Raw genomic sequence first — 17,967 nt, forward strand, 5'->3', positions numbered from 1 at the left:
GTTGACTCCTCATGTTTACATAGCATAACGCAAGTTCCACTGAAAATGTCTTTAAATCATGATGTAATCCTGTGCAGTAGTAAAGCTTCAACTGGGTTCGCCAAATCCTTACTAGGCTGGCAACCTTTGATTGAGTTGACTCAGACGAAGTAAGCATTAAAAAAGTACAGTATATTCATTGACAGTGCCTGACACTTGTTTTTATTATTTCTTTGCGGCCCTGCCGCGCAGCCAATGCTTGTTAATGTTGTCCGCACTTTGTTTTTCCCCCATGTCCCTCCAGTTCCCTACGTGCTCTTCCTGTACTCCTCCTGGCCCCCCTCATGATCTCTCAATGCACAGTTAACTTGCCTGTCGCTCTTATTTTATGTAATATACCTTCCCCTTTGCTGCTTCTTGGCGCGCACTCGTACGGACCCTGCTCACCTCCCCGCATCCCGTGCTCCCCTGCAGCCCTCACTTTCGCCGCCCTCCATTCCCGGACTCCCCCCGCAGTCCCCCACCCCGCCCTGCGCACAGCTGGCACCTCTCAGCCTGGGAACGGCTGCATATTTCACATTTTAATTGAATATTATGACCCGGTGGCCCTCACAGTGGTTTTAAGTTTCAAGTGCGCTATATGTTTCCTCCAGGTGACATGAAGCAGGTTGTTCCCCTCGGTCAGACCAGGCAGCTAAACGTGGGCGTTGAACGGCCCTTCACTTCACCACCAGGCCAGCCTGCAGCGACGTGAGTCCACATGTACTTTGACTTTTTTTAATTCGCTTAATCTTTCCGTGACTGGAAGGAATCAGAGTCGCAGTTCAGGGTACAAATATTCAATTGAATGTCAAAGAGCTCCTATCTTTGAGAATAAAATAATGAAAAGTCATACTGTGAATAAATAGGTGTTATTTGCCGCCTCCACTCCTAGAGTGTACAGATGTCCCTTTACCTAGGGTTTGTAAACCCCTTCTTTTCAAATTTACATCGCGTCAATGTTGGCTTTGCCATTGCTTGTTTAAGTTGCATTTAGCACCATCTGGGCGAGGAACTTCTCACCGGACTGTTGCCTCTTGAAAGGAACGTGCGGTTTCTCTCTGGGTGTGGCACGCTTCTTGCCTCATGCTCTTTGAAGCCTCCAGATCATTCAAAGGTAGCCTCTGGCTTTAGGGCTCCTCTGGTCAAAAAAAAAAATGTGTGTGACTACGGGCTTTCGAAAAACTGCCAGTGCGGGCTCCAGTTCGCACTGGTAAATTAGGTGGCACACTAACCAAAATGCAAAAAATGACAAAATGGCACCCTTGCAGTTTGGCACCGAAACTAATCGAGTGCTACCTATCTGGTACCCATACATATTAACATTCAAAGGCTTTTTATTTTGCTCCTACCGGCTTGTGCTCTCAGGCTATCGCTGTATCATATGTGACCAAATAGTGAAAGGCCGATTGAGGATAGGGAGGCCACGCGTGTGTATACTGGCTTGTTTTTTTCCATCTGTATGTTGCTCCACCATAGACCTTGTATTTTGCTATATGAAGTCTTATTTCTATCATTTTTACTCTTCTACAATGATTTGTTTGCTCACACACAAACGGAAATATACATCCTGAAGCCAAAGCACTTAAACACCCAATTAAAGTAACGTGTTAAAGCATTCAAAAGGAGTACCGTCCTGTACCCCACGGGTGCTAACGTAAAATAAATTAATATCAAAGGATAGCAAACACGATTATACTTTAGAATAACAAAAACAAATGCTTTGCGTTAATTTAAAAGGCCAAACCCTTTGGCTTTGCCAGTGCTTTGTCCCTTTCGCTTCAGTACATTATTATCCTCAAGCGAGTTCACACTCCTCTATGAGTGTAGAGGACACTTGAACCTATGATCTTTTTAATGTTTCCTCCCAAGCTTTTTTTACCCTTTAGTTGCTGACGTAGTTGAACAACACCCACCACCCCCCAGAGGCTTCATAGACAGAGTTTGCATGATTGATTGTTCATTAAAGTGCTTACTCTGGAAGCCTTTGGGTACACCACAGGAATGTAGATCTTCCTCCCCAAGCAGCGCCCTATGTGGTAATTTTGACGGGGGTACCGGAACTAAAGGAAGGAGCATGGGAAGATGATCGAGCTTTAAAAAACAAGGTGGTGTACTGGCTGGTCAATAACCGCCCGTTACCACCCAGTGTCAGACGAGTGGGGTGGTTGGGCAATAGACCCAAGGACGTTAGGGGGAATGTAATCATAGTGAACTTTAAAGATCACAGAGTAACTAAACACATAGGGGAATGGTTTGATATAAGAGGTGTGGAAGGTATAACAACACGGGACCTAACCTACTTCTATCCTCAGCCACTATTGTGGAGACACCCTCGTCCTCCCCCATATGTGGATATACTTCCACTAACCCAGCCTTCAATTTACCTACATACAATCATTACTCTATGTTCGCAGGGATGGAATGGGTGGATTGACTTAATTGCTGGGATTTGAGGGATACCCCCAAATCAAATGACTGCTTGTATAGAGATTGCGAAGTCACTGAGCGCAGTGTAAATCCTCCATCACTAACTAAAACAGGTAGACAAATGGTGGTTCAAAAGAATAAGGGGTCATACATAGTAGACAAGACAATTTGTAGTTTAGATAAGGGGGGGATGGCTTTCCTCCAAACGAAAAGATGCAAGAAGAAGTTAGACCATGTGGCAATTTAGATATAGGTAAGGAGGGAACGCCTTCTGTAACAACTGATGTCAAGGATGGGAACGTGTTAACGTTCCTTTTTTGGAACGTTGCGGGACTCCGATCCAAGATAGAAAATGGAACAGCAGTGGAATTTATGAAAGACAATAGTATAATCTGTCTTCAAGAAACGTGGATGACCACTGAAATCCATATAACAGGCTATAAAACTTACTTCTCCCCTGCAATTCCGTCAGCGTCAGGTAGGGCAAAGGGTGGTTTAACGACATTTATATCTAACACAATAGGGGGGGTCAAAATAAAGATAATAGAACTTAAATCAAATTATCAGATAATTCGCATTCAAGCCAATAAAGCTAAGGAAGTGCTTGTGGTGAATTTCTACAACAACTTATTAGAAGCGGACCTCCTAATTCTCCTTAGTAAGGGGAGACAAAAACTTTCCCCCATGGATGGGATAAGTCTAGAGTCTACGATAATATGGGGGGGGCTATTTCAATCTACATCCTTGCCCACGCTGTAGTCAGAAAACTTGTGGGTTTGTAGATGAAAACGAAGACCCTATTACTCATTTCTCACACTCCCGTATTGGGGACCAACTAAATGACATCCTTTCGAAGCTAGACATTAAGGTCGTAAATGCCAAAAACCCTCTAACCCAGACATTGGATCCTACATTCTTTGCTATGGGTACACAAACCACTGTCGACTCTATTCTGATATCAGCTACAGCTGAGAGAAGGGCTATGCACTTTGCCACCCTGGTTAATTTGTTAGGTGACCACAGTGCACTAACCTTAAGATTTCATCTACTTCAGGGTTGTGACTGTGTTAGCATAGCAAGTACCCTAAAACAAAATTTAGTATGCTTAGATAAAACCAACGGATTCACCATAAAATGGACTACGGTCGAACCGTTGGAAATCACAAGGAAAGTTGTTAAAATGGCCTATCCCTCGGTGATCAAATGCTTGGACCTAGAGTCATCGGATGAGGATGTCCTAAGTAACTTTGACGTCATCCTCAAAGCAATAAGCGAGGCTCCTCTAGTCAAAATAAAAACAACAGAAGATAAAAAGGTAGGTTGGTTCAAAAACACATGTACGGCAGCGCTCCAAAACTTAAAATTAGCGTTGAAATCTCCTGATAGGGCATCCCATGACATAGCAACCCTTAGAAGAGAATATAATTTGGCATTAAAGAATAGAAAGAACGAATTGAAACAAACATTGTGGGATCAACTACACAAAAGTTGTGGCCTTAAAAATAGTGCTGCATTTTGGGCCATAGTAAAATCACCGTTTTTGAGTAGTGATAAAGGGGGTCCAAGTCTAGACGTCGCAATCAATGAGGTAACCTGGGTGGGACACTTCTCAAAAATCTTTGAGAAAGGCTTGGTGGACACAGTTGCTCAGGAACCCATACACCAGCAACTTCCGGAGGTCACGTACCCAATAGCATTAGAGGCTGACAACAACGAGGTACTCCTAGACCTTAAGGCCAGCAAAAATAGCAGAGCACCAGGCCCTGACGGGGTACCCATAGACCTCTTTAAATCAAATATGGATCTATGGGCCCCAGTATTAACCAGAGTAGTAAACTCAGCTTGTAGGGAGGGCTTATTGCAGTCTTGGTCACAGTCAATTATGGTACCAGTTTTTAAAAAGGGGAACCGAGAGGAGGTATCCTGCTACCGCCCGATCTCACTACTGGACTCACTGTGGAAAGTGGCGGGGAGGATCATTCTATGCTGCCTCCAGCAGTGGGCGTACGATCGTGGGATCCTCTCTGATCTCCAGTTTGGGTTCCGGGAGGGTCTGGGTACAGTTGAGCAGGCATTAAATTTGACTTTAATAGCCGGTAAATATGTGCGTGCCAAGGCAGGTAGTATATATATGGCGTATGTAGACTTCGACTGTGTGTCGCACGCTAAACTATGGTCCATCTTACTAGAAATGGGGGTCGATCGACCGCTATTAAACTTTGTTCAGGAATTATACACAAAAGCATCAGCAAGGGTGAGATACGGGAAAAAGGGCGAGATATCTGCGTCGTTCCGGGTAGAGAGGGGAGTATGCCAGGAATGTGTCCTGGCTCCTTTCCTTTTTACACTCTATACAAATGGCTTAGAATGAGCCATGTTGGAAGGGAGCCAGGACCTCCCTCAAATTAAACAACGGCGAATCCCCGCTCTGCTCTATGCGGACGACGCTGTGATACTCGCCCGCACCCCCCTAGAGCTCCAGCAGGCTTTGCGTAGGTACTCTAAATATATGGGTAATCTGGACTTACACATGAATATAAAAAAGACCTTTGTGATGAACGCGTGCCCGGGTGAAAAAAGGACAAGGGGCTTCTATCTAAATAATGAGAAAGTATTAACAACTCCCCAATACCCACATTTAGGTATCATAATAGATCAAAAGTTTAACTGGAAAGCCGCAATAGAGTCAAGAAAGTCTCACCTTGTTAGGGCAAATACAGCTCTAGTAAAGTTATCAAAGAAATTGAGAAAGCGACCCCCAACCGAGCTCACACAGATCTATAGAGCAAAGTGCCAATCAGTAGCCCTGTATGGGGCAGGAGTATGGGGGTATGCGGACACAAAAAATTTACAAACAGCGGAAAATGTCTTTTTGCGATTTCTGCTTGCGTTACCTAGGACTGCATCAACTTTAGCCTGCCATATGGAATTGGGGTTACCATACACATCAGACCTAGCCAAGATACAGCCATTACTCCTATGGCACCGTATCTGGACGACGGTTGAAAACAATCTCACTAAACAAATTATATTAGACTGTATGGGCCTGGAAAACTCAGAAAAAATTGTGTGGTTATCTTATGTAAAAAGTTTTTTTAAGGTTCTGGGTCTGGAAAAACTGTATTGGGAACCGCCCACGGCCAGTTCCATATCGAGAAAGAAACTAAAAGACATTGAACTTGCTCACTTGGAAGAACGACGTTTGATGGACGAAGTTCATAAACCATCAGTTCAACACTGTATAACTGTACAAACTTCCCTTTCAATTGAGCCCTATTGAACCCACAACTTCACTACATACGAAAGATTTCTTTTGATTAGGTTTCGATTGAACATGTTTCATCGACTAGTCTCCTTCCCTGAAAGTAACAACTGGGCTACAGAGTTAACACCTTGCCCGTGTGATAAGTCTTCTAATCAAGCACAAATGTGTGTTTCCAAAAAGGCTTGGTCTTCTAATCAATCCACGATTCATACACTTTTCTTTTGTAAATATTATAGTGGGCATAGGAAAATGTGGCTGATTCCTCTATTGAAAGTAATGGGATATAGGCGTTGTTGTCCAGCCCTATTAGCATTACAGTTCTTGACAAATGAATGGTCATCGAAGTACATAGTAACATTTTTAAAATGTGTCCGCCGCCATCGTCTTAATTTGTAGTTCCCATAAACAAATTCTTTGCTATGTCATATATATACTCTTTTATGTCAAGGCGCCCTTTTAGACAATACGTTGTAATGGCCTAAATCGTTCCTAAATGTACTTTTAACTAACCAGGGGTTTGCCCCTCTTTACGCTTTTGTTCTTAAGGTTTTTATATTTGGCATCTTTTTTAAACTCGTACTAGGAAATGTATTGATTATTTTAGTACCAGAAATGAATTTTGTACTGTAATCTGCTTTTATGTTTTTTTATGCCAAAAACCGAATAAAGAAATACTACTACTACTACTACTGCCTGCCCTGCAAGGGGTGGGAATTTTTCGCTCTCCATGGTGCGAACAACTGACTTGTTTTCCTTTTGAATTAGCTACAGCCTGTTCCCCCACCCCCCCCTATGTAGAACCGCCTTATTGTTTCTATGTGACCGCTGCGCCTTTAACGAGGCCGGGCCACCCCCTTTTGCTTCCCACGCCTGCCGCTGCCTGCTTCCTGTGTTTTGAGCGACCCAGCCGCCGCTGAGCCGCCCGGACCTCCCCTCCCGTTTCTCACGCCTGCGGCTGCCTGCCTCCTTCTACAGTTGTGCGACCCAGCCGCCGCTGGGCCGCCCGGATCTCCCCCTGCCTCCCTCGCTTGACCCTGGTACAGCCGCCCGCCGTCCAGAGGTCATGCCCGCCGTCCAGAGGTCCCGCCGCTGCCTCCCTGCGGCCCGCCCACCAACAGCCCATTGGCCACCCCGCTCCCGCCACCCAGCTGACCCGCCCTCCCGGCTCCTTACTTATGACGCCCCCAGAGCGACCGCGCAGCGGACGCGCGCAGCGGGAGCACCGATTGAGCGCCGAAGGTGCGCCAAAGGTAAGCCCGTCTGCGCCCGTCCGCGCCTGGACCGCCCCCAGCGCCAGGACCCCTGGCCCCCACAGACCCCAGCCGGACCTACGCCGCCACTGAACTCAACGCACTCAACGCCGGCCGAATCCCGGGCTGCTACCGAGCCACCCCGAGACGCACCCACGGACCCTTCTGCTGCCACTCCTGCAAGTTCTCCTGCATCCGGACCTGCACTACTCCAGCACCGACCAAGACCAAGACGAGCAACAGCAGCAGCCACCTGAAGTGCATCCTGCTCAACACCCGCTCCGTCCACAGACACGCCGTTGAGCTCTGGAACCTGCTCGACACCACAGCCCCAGACGTCGCCTTCCTCACGGAAACCTCGATGAACGCCTCTTCAGCGCCCGACATCGCCATCGCCATCCCAGACGGCTACAAGATCATCCGAAGGGACCGCATCAACCAGACTGGAGGAGGCATCGCCATCATCCACAAGAACGCCATCCGCACCACGACCAACACCGACGACACCCTCACACCCGCCGAGCACCTGCACTTCCAGGTCCACATCAACCCCAAGACCACCCTCAGAGGCACCCTCATCTACAGACCCCCAGGACCACGCACACAATTCAGCGAAGACATCGCCGACTTCATCAGCCCGCACGCCCTCCCCTCTGCTGACTACATCCTCCTCGGGGACCTCAACTTCCACCTGGAGAACAACAACGACCGCAACACCACCACCCTGCTGGACAACCTCACAAACCTCGGACTCAAGCAGCTGGTGACCACCCCCACCCACTACGCTGGACACACACTCGACCCCGTCTTCGCATCCAGCAAGGACATCACCTTCAGCCACGCCACCGGACTCCACTGGACGGACCACAGCTGCGTCCACTTCAGCTTCAGAAGGACCACGATCCACCACCACCAGCAACAGGTTGCACGCAGAAGCTGGAACAAGATCACAGCCGACCAGCTCGCGACTTCCCTGAGCAAGAACCCACCCACCAGCGCAACGAACCCCAGCCAAGCGGCCACCAACCTCACGAAGTGGATCAGCGACTGCGCAGACGACCTTGCCCCCCTGAGGACCCCGCCTAGCAGACGCGGCAGCAAGAAAGCCCCATGGTTCACCGTCGAACTCAAGAGCTCCAAGAAGAACTGCCGAGCCCTTGAGAGAGCCTGGCGCTGAGACCCAACACCGGACAACTTGACTGCCCTCAAACTCGCCACCCGAAAACACCACCAACTGATCCACGCCACCAAGAAAACTGCATTCAAGGAACGACTGGACAACAATGCACACAACAGCAAGGAACTCTTCAACATCGTCAAAGAGCTCTCCAACCCCAACGCCGGAAACAACGACATCACCCCTTCGCAAGACGTCTGCAACTCCCTCGCCTCTTACTTCCACAACAAGATCGCGGACATACACAACAGCTTCAGCACTCAACCGGCGCACGCCACGACCGAACCACCGCCCCCCACCACCACCCTCCGCGCCTGGACCCCGATCAGCACCGAAGACACCATCCGCACGATGAACTCCATCCACTCCGGATCTCCGACCGACCCCTGCCCTCACCACGTCTTCAACAAGGCCGGCGCTGTCATCGCACCCCACCTGCGGGACATCATCAACACCTCCTTCGACACCGCTACCTTCCCGGAGAGCTGGAAGCACGCCGAACTCAGCGCTCTACTGAAGAAGCCATCAGCCGACCCCACCGACCTCAAGAACTACCGCCCCATCTCGCTGCTCCCATTCCCTGCAAAAGTCATCGAGAAGACCGTCAACAAGCAGCTGGCCGCCTTCCTCGAGACGAACGGATCCCTCGACCTCTCGCAGTCTGGCTTCCGGGCCAACCACAGCACCGAGACCGCCCTGATCGCAGCCACCGATGACATCCGAGCCCTGCTTGACAAACGTAGAAACAGCAGCCCTCATCCTCCTAGACCTCTCCGCGGCCTTCGACACGGTCTGCCACCGTACACTAGTGCAGCGCCTCAGCAACGTTGGAATCCAGGAGAAGGCACTGGAGTGGATCATCTCCTTCCTCGCCGGAAGGACACAGAGAGTCCGCCTCCCCCGTTCACATCAGAAGCCACCGAAGTCATCTGCGGCGTTCCTCAAGGCTCCTCGCTCAGTCCAACCCTCTTCAACGTCTACATGAGCCCCCTCGCGGACATCGCACGCCAGCACAACCTCAACATCATCTCCTACGCCGACGACACCCAGCTGATCCTCTCCCTCACCAACGACCCCGCCACCGCCAGAGCCAACCTTCACGAAGGGATGAAAGAGGTAGCCGAATGGATGAAGAACAGCCGCTTGAAACTGAACTCGGACAAGACGGAAGTCCTCATCCTGGGATCTTCACCCTCCGCCTGGGACGACTCCTGGTGGCCCCCCGCCCTAGGCAGCACACCCAAACCAACAGACCACGCACGCAACCTGGGCTTCATCCTGGACTCCTCCCTCTCCATGACCAGACAAGTCAACGCCATCTCCTCGTCGTGCTTCAACATCCTGCGCATGCTACGTAAGATCTTTCGGTGGATCCCCACAGAGACCAGGAAGACGGTCACCCAGGCCCTCGTCACCAGCCGTCTGGACTACGGCAACTCCCTCTACGCCGGAACCACCGCCAAACTCCAGAAGAGACTCCAGCGGATCCAGAACGCCTCAGCACGACTCATCCTGGACATCCCCCGTCACAGCCACATCTCCGGACACCTGAGAGACCTGCACTGGCTCCCGGTCAACAAGAGAATCACCTTCCGTCTCCTCACCCACGCACACAAAGCCCTACACAACCAAGGCCCAAGATACCTCAACAGCCGCCTCAACTTCTACGCTCCCAAACGCCAGCTTCGATCAACCGGCCACGCCCTTGCCGCCGTCCCCCGCATCCGAAGAGCCACCACAGGGGGGCGGTCCTTCTCCTACCTCGCCGCCAAGACATGGAACTCCCTCCCGACCCACCTCCGCCTGACCCAGGACCACTTCGCCTTCAGGAAGCAACTCAAGACCTGGCTGTTCGAGCAGTAGCGGTCCCCCCTCCCCTAGCGCCTTGAGACCCTCTGGGTGAGTAGTGCGCTATATAAATGCTTTGATTGATTGATTGATTGATTATGTGGAAATAAAGTTATTGCAGATTGCTAGGTGTTTTCCGATGTTATTTTCATATTTATAGACCCGCAGCGAACTTAAAAACAAGCTTTTTTTACTTTTGCATTTCGCTCGAGGCAATGTTTTTGTTTCAGTTACAGCTACACCGTTGTTTTCATTGCTGCTTGCTTCATGATCGGTAGCTTAATTTTGAGCTGTGTTTCCTATTACAAAACTGTGCAGCGACAGGTTTGCTTTCCATGTGAGGCAATATGTTTGTTCTTCGTCTTAGCCACAGCTTCCCCGCATTTGCCACATCCCATTCATATTGCTCCGTGCCTCTGCATCAACTACTTAGCATTTATCGCGAGGCGATTTTTTTGTTTTCGTTTCAGCTACAGCCCCTCCCTTGATGTACAACTGCTTATTGTTACTAAGTGGAAATAAAGTAATTGCAGACTGCTGGTTGTTTGTCAATATTATTTTCATACTTATGTTAATACCTAACTGGTATTAGGCCCTATAATGTTTTGGAATGGGTATGTATTTTGCAATCTGACTTATGTACTAATAGGCCACTTTGGTAACTGTACTTTCGCAAACAATAACAAGATTACCTGCCTAATAATTGTTACGTAACGCAGGTTAAGGGCCGGATTAATAACGAAAAGCTGCTGTGGCACAAATGTTAAAACAATCCTCCTCCGTGTCTTTGCATCAACGACTGAACAATACAAACATATCATTGCATCCTTGATGTTTGGCTTGGTGTTAAACTCACACCCAAGTACTTCACAGGTCTTCTTCACATCGTGTGCTTTACTGGCAGGAAGAAACATATAACTTCAAAGTAGCTGTATAGCTTGGCGTCCGTCTTCTTGGAGCCCAAGGTAACTACTTCACAAATTTATAAAACATCATCTGTACGTTAACAAGGCTGTATTGTGCCGTTAACTACAAGGCTTGTTTATTATCGTGACATGGTCTGAATAACTCTTTGGATGTCTTTTCAACACGCTTGTGTTCTTTTTAAAACTGACAAGTGGCTTCATTATTGAAACATTATCACCAATTTACAGCATGCCCTCCTATTTTCATGAAAATGGTGTCTTGTTTTACTTTAATGGTGAGCACGGCGCTCGCTTAACGGACACCGCACTCTGCAATTTAAAAGGTCTTGCTTTTAACGAACTTTGACCAATTGGTATTGTAAATGCCAATGCCTTTTAATATTATAAAAGGCATTGCTTTTTACAATGCCAATAGCTCAATCTCGCAATCGCCCTCACTCTATCTATGTATCTCACTCTATTTCTCTATCACCCTCACTCTATCTATCTATCGCCCTCACTCTATCTATATATCTATCTATCGCCCTCACTCTATCTATCGTCCTCACTCTATCTATCTATCGCCCTTTATCTATCTATCGCCTTCACTCTATCTATCTATCTATCGTCCTCACTCTATCGCCCTCACTCTATCTGTCTATCTATCGCCCTCACTCCATTTAACTATCTATCGCCCTCACTCTATCTATATATCTATCTATCGCCCTCACTCTATCTATCGTCCTCACTCTATCTATCTATCACCCTTTATCTATCTATCGCCCTCACTCTATCTATCTATCTATCGCCCTCACTCTATCGCCCTCACTCTATCTGTCTATCTATCGCCCTCACTCTATCGCCCTCACTCTATCTGTCTATCTATCTATCGCCCTCACTCTATCTGTCTATCTATCGCACTTACTCTATCGTCCTCACTCTATCTATCTATTGCCCTCGATCTATCTATCTGTCTATCTATCGCCCTCGCTCTATCTATCTATCGCCCTCACTCTAGATATCAATTTCCCTCCCTCTATCTATCTATCGCCCTCCCTCTATCTAACGATCGCCCTCCCTCTATCTAACGATCGCCCTCCCTCTATCTATCGCCCTTCCTCTATCTATCGCCCTCCCTCTATCTAGCTATCGCCCTCACTCTATCTATCTATCGCACTCACTCTATCTATCTATCACATCACCACAGCATCACTAAGCACCACCACAGCATCACTCAGGGGCACCACAACATCACTATGCGCAACCACAGCATCACTGAATGCCACAGCATCACTCGTCACCACCACAACATCACTCAGCGCTACCACACCATCAATCTGTGCAACCATTCACAAACAACTGGTTCAAATATGTTCTCTCAATGTTTCAAGCTGTATTACAAGTGTCACAAAAAGATGTTAATATTTCACTTCTGTTCTTGGATTTTTGTCACAATAAAATACACTGAACATAATCTTCACAAAAGTTATTTACAAAAGTTTAAGCTATTGCCATTATAAATTACAATAACTTTTATTTGAGTATTAATTATTTTAAAAAAATGAAAAGCCATTGTTATTTGTAATATCAATACATCTAAGTCACGTAAATACAATGCATATTGCATTACAAATGCTATAGGTGTCACATTTGCGAAAGTTAAAACTATTGGCATTGTAAATGACAAAGCTATTAATTTTGCTATTTTCAAAACCAACACATAAATAAAAAAATTGTCATTTACAAGACTAATAGCTCAAGCTTTTCTAATGCGAGACCTTTTGCATTGCAAATGCTTGTTTGCAGTTTATAGCGCGAACTCGCCTAGAAGGTATTGGAGCACCAGTTACATTCCAGAAGGACACATTCATGTTCTATTATAGGAAAAAGGAGATTTGCCGAGAATCACAGGATGTTGAGCTGACACCGAGACTTGAACCTGGTTCCCCAGTTCCAAACTAAGGGCCCCATTAGGATGGCGGACGGACGCCCCGAGGTGGAGGGACCGTCCGCAGGGGCAGCGGCGGTCCCTCCGGTGCAATTCGGATGTGACCGCCACCCTGGCGGTCACATCCTGTATCTTTAACCTTGCGGCGGGTGCTGCTTGAAGCCGCAGCCGCTGCAAGGTTAAAAATGCATCTTTAACATTTACATGCACAAAGCGGCAGGCACCGCGCGGTGCCTGCCGCTTTGTGCATGTAAATGCTGGGGGGTACCATAGGTACCCCCCATGTGCACCCCCAACCACCACCACACCCTGGGGGCCAGCAACGGCCCCCAAACACCGAAGACCACATGCTTTTCCATGGCAGAAAAGCAGCCGTGGAAAAGCATGTGACGATGCACATCCTAATTTGGCTGACGGTCTCTTGCAGACACCGCCACCAAATGGCCCCCACACCCCGCAGATCAGCGGCGGACGGACCTGCCGTCCGGCGCTGGTCCCACCGCAATCCCACCGCCATCCTAATCTGGCGGTGTGTGCATTCTGCTGCCGTGGCAGTGAACCGCATCCTCCGGGCCGGCGGTGGCTTCCGCCGGCCTGGAGGATGCGGATTCACCGCCATCCTAATGAGGCCCTAAGTTGGCACAGATCTTCACCCCTTATTCATTGTTGTTTCTTGTGCACTGAAAGTGGGGGAAGGAGGAGTTGGGATTGGTGACGCCCACGCCCACCCTACTTCTTTGTGTACCCAGTATAAAACGAACTTCAATTTAGGTGAAATCGGAGCCTGTGGCGCACATATTTGACTGTTATGACATCTGTGTGGTAACGAAACGTCGTCTCGTTCGCTCACCTCGAGAAATGTCACGTAAGGTCTCTTCAGGTTGAGGATATGAAGGTTACCGATGATTGGCAGCGGCCTCGGTCCGGGAGGAAAGTTGCTGTATTTGTCTCTCTTCCGTCCGTTTATAATTTTTAAAACAAAAATCACGCCCAAAACACAGGCAAGAAGGGCAGCAACGGGATCTGGAAAATACATGTCCTTTTCAAACGGCAAGGAAGGGTTGCGGAGCCGCGGGGGCTGAAACGAATCGCACTTATCGGTGGAAACGCGATCCGCATATGAAATGCCTTTTACATGCCCGTCTTTCTGCTTCGACGTACAGAAGGCAGGGTGGGCGGGGCGTTTGGCAAGGGACGTGGCCAAGTTTGTTTTCCAAGTTAATCAAGTTCTCATTCTTCTGCAGCGAGTGTAAAAACTGCTTGTAAAATAGTACAGGACTTAATTGAAGGAGTCCTTTGAAGGTGCATAGTGATAATCACTTTTTGAGAGAGTGTGCATTTTAATGAACATTTCTAAAAACGTTTCAGTTAGGTACAGTCTGTGTTTTACTAAAATATATTTTTTATTTTTATTTTATTTTGAAAGTGTATCTGTCATAATGTGTGTAATACCTTTTTCATATAATGACTTTCATTTTTATAGGGCTTTCTATGACATTCTGGCCTTAGGACCTTGAGACACGATAAAGTAACAAACTTACAATTCCTCCACTGCCCACTGTTTTGAACTGACAGCAATTCTGTGATTCTCTGGTTACACACACAGGCATCTGGAGTGATTGCCTGAACCATCTGTGGTTTCGTAATGTAATTGAGTATGTATCACAATAAGTTTATCTTGAACTCATTGTTCACATACATGTGTACATTATTTTATATATAAAACACCCTGAGGGTACATATAAGCACATTGCATAGAGGGGGCCCATAGCTGCCAAGGTTTCATATTGCTATGTGTGACATTTTCATAATTTCAGTGTGATTATGAGTAACAGTTTCATGGCAAAGAGTGACACTTTTTCGCGAGCAAAATAAAGCATACATTAAATTAATTTTGCGCAACAAAAAAATCTTTAAAGTACTGTAAAGCACCTTAAACACATTAAGCCTCAGGCTGAGGCGCAGAGAAGTCTCAAGCATAGCCAATAGCTAGTGCGCTGTAGTGTTTATAATTTTATAAATAAACGAGTCCCTCTCAACATTTACTCAGTTATTTCGAAGTTCTTCAAGGAATGGCCCGTTCAACGCTCAGCACAAATTAGTAAATATACAAAATAAACGGCCTGCTCTATTTTCCATCAACATGCTCCAATAACTGGTGTATTTTTGACGCACTTCAGTTAAGCTAGCATTCATGTACCACACCTATACATGCGGGTACCAGCTGCCAATAGAGCGGGGAAAGAGGGAGGGTCAGCAGAGAATAACATGCCATGCGCTTCAGAAGTGGGAACCAAGGTCTTCTAGGCCAGTATAGAACCACACAATGCCTTGGGCTTTCTCCTGCTTAATCCTACAGAGGAGATTTTGTATCAGAGGAAATGGAGTAAAGGCAAATAGGAGTCTCTGAGAGCAATCCAGAGTCAGTGCATCCACACCCAAAGCTTCCCGTTCTGGAAACCTGGAGCGAAACCTCAGAAGAAGAGCATTGTTCTTGGAGGTAAACAGATACAGGAAGGGAGTGCCGAACGTCCTTCAAATGGCCTTGAAGGTGGACCTGGTCAGTTCCAAGATCTGAGATAGGGAATATCTGGACTCGAGCGACCTGTAAATACATTGTCCAGACACTTGATGTGCACTGTTAGTAAGGAAAGACCCGGACTGCAGGCCAACTAGTTCAGGGGTCGGCAATGGTACTCCCGTGATGATTGATGTATGCCACCATCACTGTGTTGTCTAATCTTATCAGCACATTGCGGTGGTGCAAATGCTGATGGAAGTAGTGCAGAGGCTGGAAGACTGCCATTAAGTCTCTCCTATTTCCCAGACCATTTTGCTTGGACTGTCAAGCGTCACAGTGAAGATCCCCAGTCCAATCAACTCGCATCCATTGTCAAAACCTCTGTTGGGTCTGGGCGCATCACTACTCCCTTGAAAAGGTTGTTTATGTTCCTCCACCCCTGCAGACAGTAATTGATATTTTGGTAGACAGGAATTACATTATTCATATTCCTGACTGACAGGGCTCATGGCTTTGCAGATGGCACAACAGTGGTCTCAAATATAATCTTGCCCATGCTACAGTAAATGCTGGTGCTACCACATGGTCCTGTACTGCCATCCATTTGAGCAGCTTGGCTTCCTTGCATAACAGTATATCCTTTACAGACTCAGAAGGCGAACAATCCTCTCCATAGGGAGAATGATTCTACCCAGTGTAGTGCTGAATTGTGCACCTATTAACTGCAGAGGAAGGAAGTCGTTGGCACTTTGGTTTATTTAACAGAAACCCATGATGATTTAGAGTAGAAATGCTCAAAGAGAGATGCTGCTCCAAAATCTGTATTGAAGGAGCCTGTACCAACCAGTCGTCAAGCTATGGAAATATGGAGATACCCTTGCGATGAAGGAGGGCCACTAGCGGGGCTGCCAACATTGTGAATACCCTCCGAGATCACAGGGACCCAAATGGTTGAATTCTGTACTGCCAGTGTTTGTCCCAAACACAGAATCGTGGGACCTGCTGGTGCAGCTTGTAGATTGGAACATGAAGGTAATCATTTATCAAGTCAAGATGAGCAACAAAGGCATTCGGTTTTATTAGAGGAATAGTCTCCTGAAGTGTTTCCATCTTGAAGGGTATTTTTTCCACAAACCTGTTCAAGGCCTTCAAGTCTATGACAATTCAAAAACCTCCTTGAATTTTGGTAACAAGAAACACAATTTAGTACGTCCCCTCTCTTTCCTCTTCCTTTGGGACAGGAATAATGGCCTTCTTCTGAACCAATGAAAGAATGAATTTCTTCAATGACTTCTGCTTTTCTATTTATTTGTGCACAGGAGTATGAATGTTCCCCAGGGAAACTGGAGGAGAGGCAAATTCAATTTTGTATACTCCTTATTTTTAGAACCCTTCTGTCCGAAAGTCATTAATTGCAATGCCTGTAGGAAGTAATGAAGTAATGGATTTTTCCACCAATGTCGTACTTGAAACCATCTACTTCCTCTATTTAGTGACAGTCAGAAGCACTGATTGGAACTCTGTGGATCCTGCTTCATCATGTTTTGGAACCTGAATTAAGATGATCTATTCTGGAATCTTGATCCCTGCTCAACATTTTGCTGCCTCCTAGAAGGCTGACTGAGAATGTCACTTTATATTGGTAGAAACTCTTAGATGGGTTCTGTTTGTGAAAGGAAAATTAACGTTTCTGCTCTTTAAGTATCCTATGCAATTTCTCTTCCAACTCTGAACCAAACAGTCTATAAGCCGTTAATGGCATTCTCAAAACAGCAGACTTCTGAGCTGAGTCAGTGTTCCAGTCTCTCACGAAAAGATTTTGTCTAGCAGTTACAGACATTCCACACGATAAGGCAGATATCCAAACAGTATTGAAAGAAATGTCCAACAGAAATTGCACCTGCTTCTCCATGTTCTCTAATAAATCTGGGCATGGCATACCCTTTTGAATAGACTTAAACAGTTCTGTAAAGTTGGACAACAAGGAGTGACTAGTATAAGCTCCATAATTTCCACCAAAAAGTGCCAAATGAGACCAAGCATAAACCATTTTCAGAGAAGCGTCCACCTGCTTATATGCTGGGTCCCTAAAAATGCTTTCGTTGGTCATAGAAGATCTACTAACAGCTAAGCTCATAGGTTAGGACTGGATCGAGGGTTAAGGATATAGAGTTAATTTCCATTTGTGTGGTGTTACGTTGCCCTGCTGCTCTATAGTTCGACAATCAACCTCGTGGGTAGTGTTGAGTGGAAAGGATTGGTAGAGATCCACCCTTATTAGGGGATTATGGAAGGAAACTCACCTGCACCTCCTTTCACCAAACCCAGGTCTCTTGACTCGACTGCACCCTGAGCCTCGATCCCCAAAATTCTCTTTCTGCTGACAGAACTGTAAGACAGTCTGTGGTGGTCACTGGGGGAGCTTGTTTGCCTCTACTGTGGGTGAGCCTCTTCCTTTCCTACTGCGGCCCATGTTCAGGAGTTTGCAGCCCAGGATCCACAGAATGCATTTCACAACAACTTTGTGTCTCAACCCCCCACTGCTCTTGTTGCTTTGGACCTATATTCTCAAACACTGCTCCCCCCAAGCCCCAGGAAGGGCTCA

The 17,967-nt window shown here is 47.0% G+C and overlaps 1 protein-coding gene across 1 annotated transcript in view; it reads right to left on the reverse strand.

Annotated features, from left to right (window-relative positions):
- The window catches only part of LOC147706984 (cytochrome P450 2K1-like), a 233,287-nt gene extending 219,300 nt beyond the window's left edge, over window positions 1–13,987 (reverse strand). The window contains exon 1 of the mRNA XM_086926216.1: window positions 13,692–13,987. Within this exon, the coding sequence (XP_086782342.1) occupies window positions 13,692–13,877 (186 nt within the window). The 5' untranslated portion in view covers window positions 13,878–13,987. The remainder of the gene's footprint in view (window positions 1–13,691) is intronic.
- Between the last annotated feature and the right edge of the window lie 3,980 nt (window positions 13,988–17,967).

The sequence above is a fragment of the Lissotriton vulgaris genome, chromosome 6, assembly GCF_964263255.1.
Source record: "Lissotriton vulgaris chromosome 6, aLisVul1.2, whole genome shotgun sequence".
NCBI classification, from domain to species: domain Eukaryota; kingdom Metazoa; phylum Chordata; class Amphibia; order Caudata; family Salamandridae; genus Lissotriton; species Lissotriton vulgaris.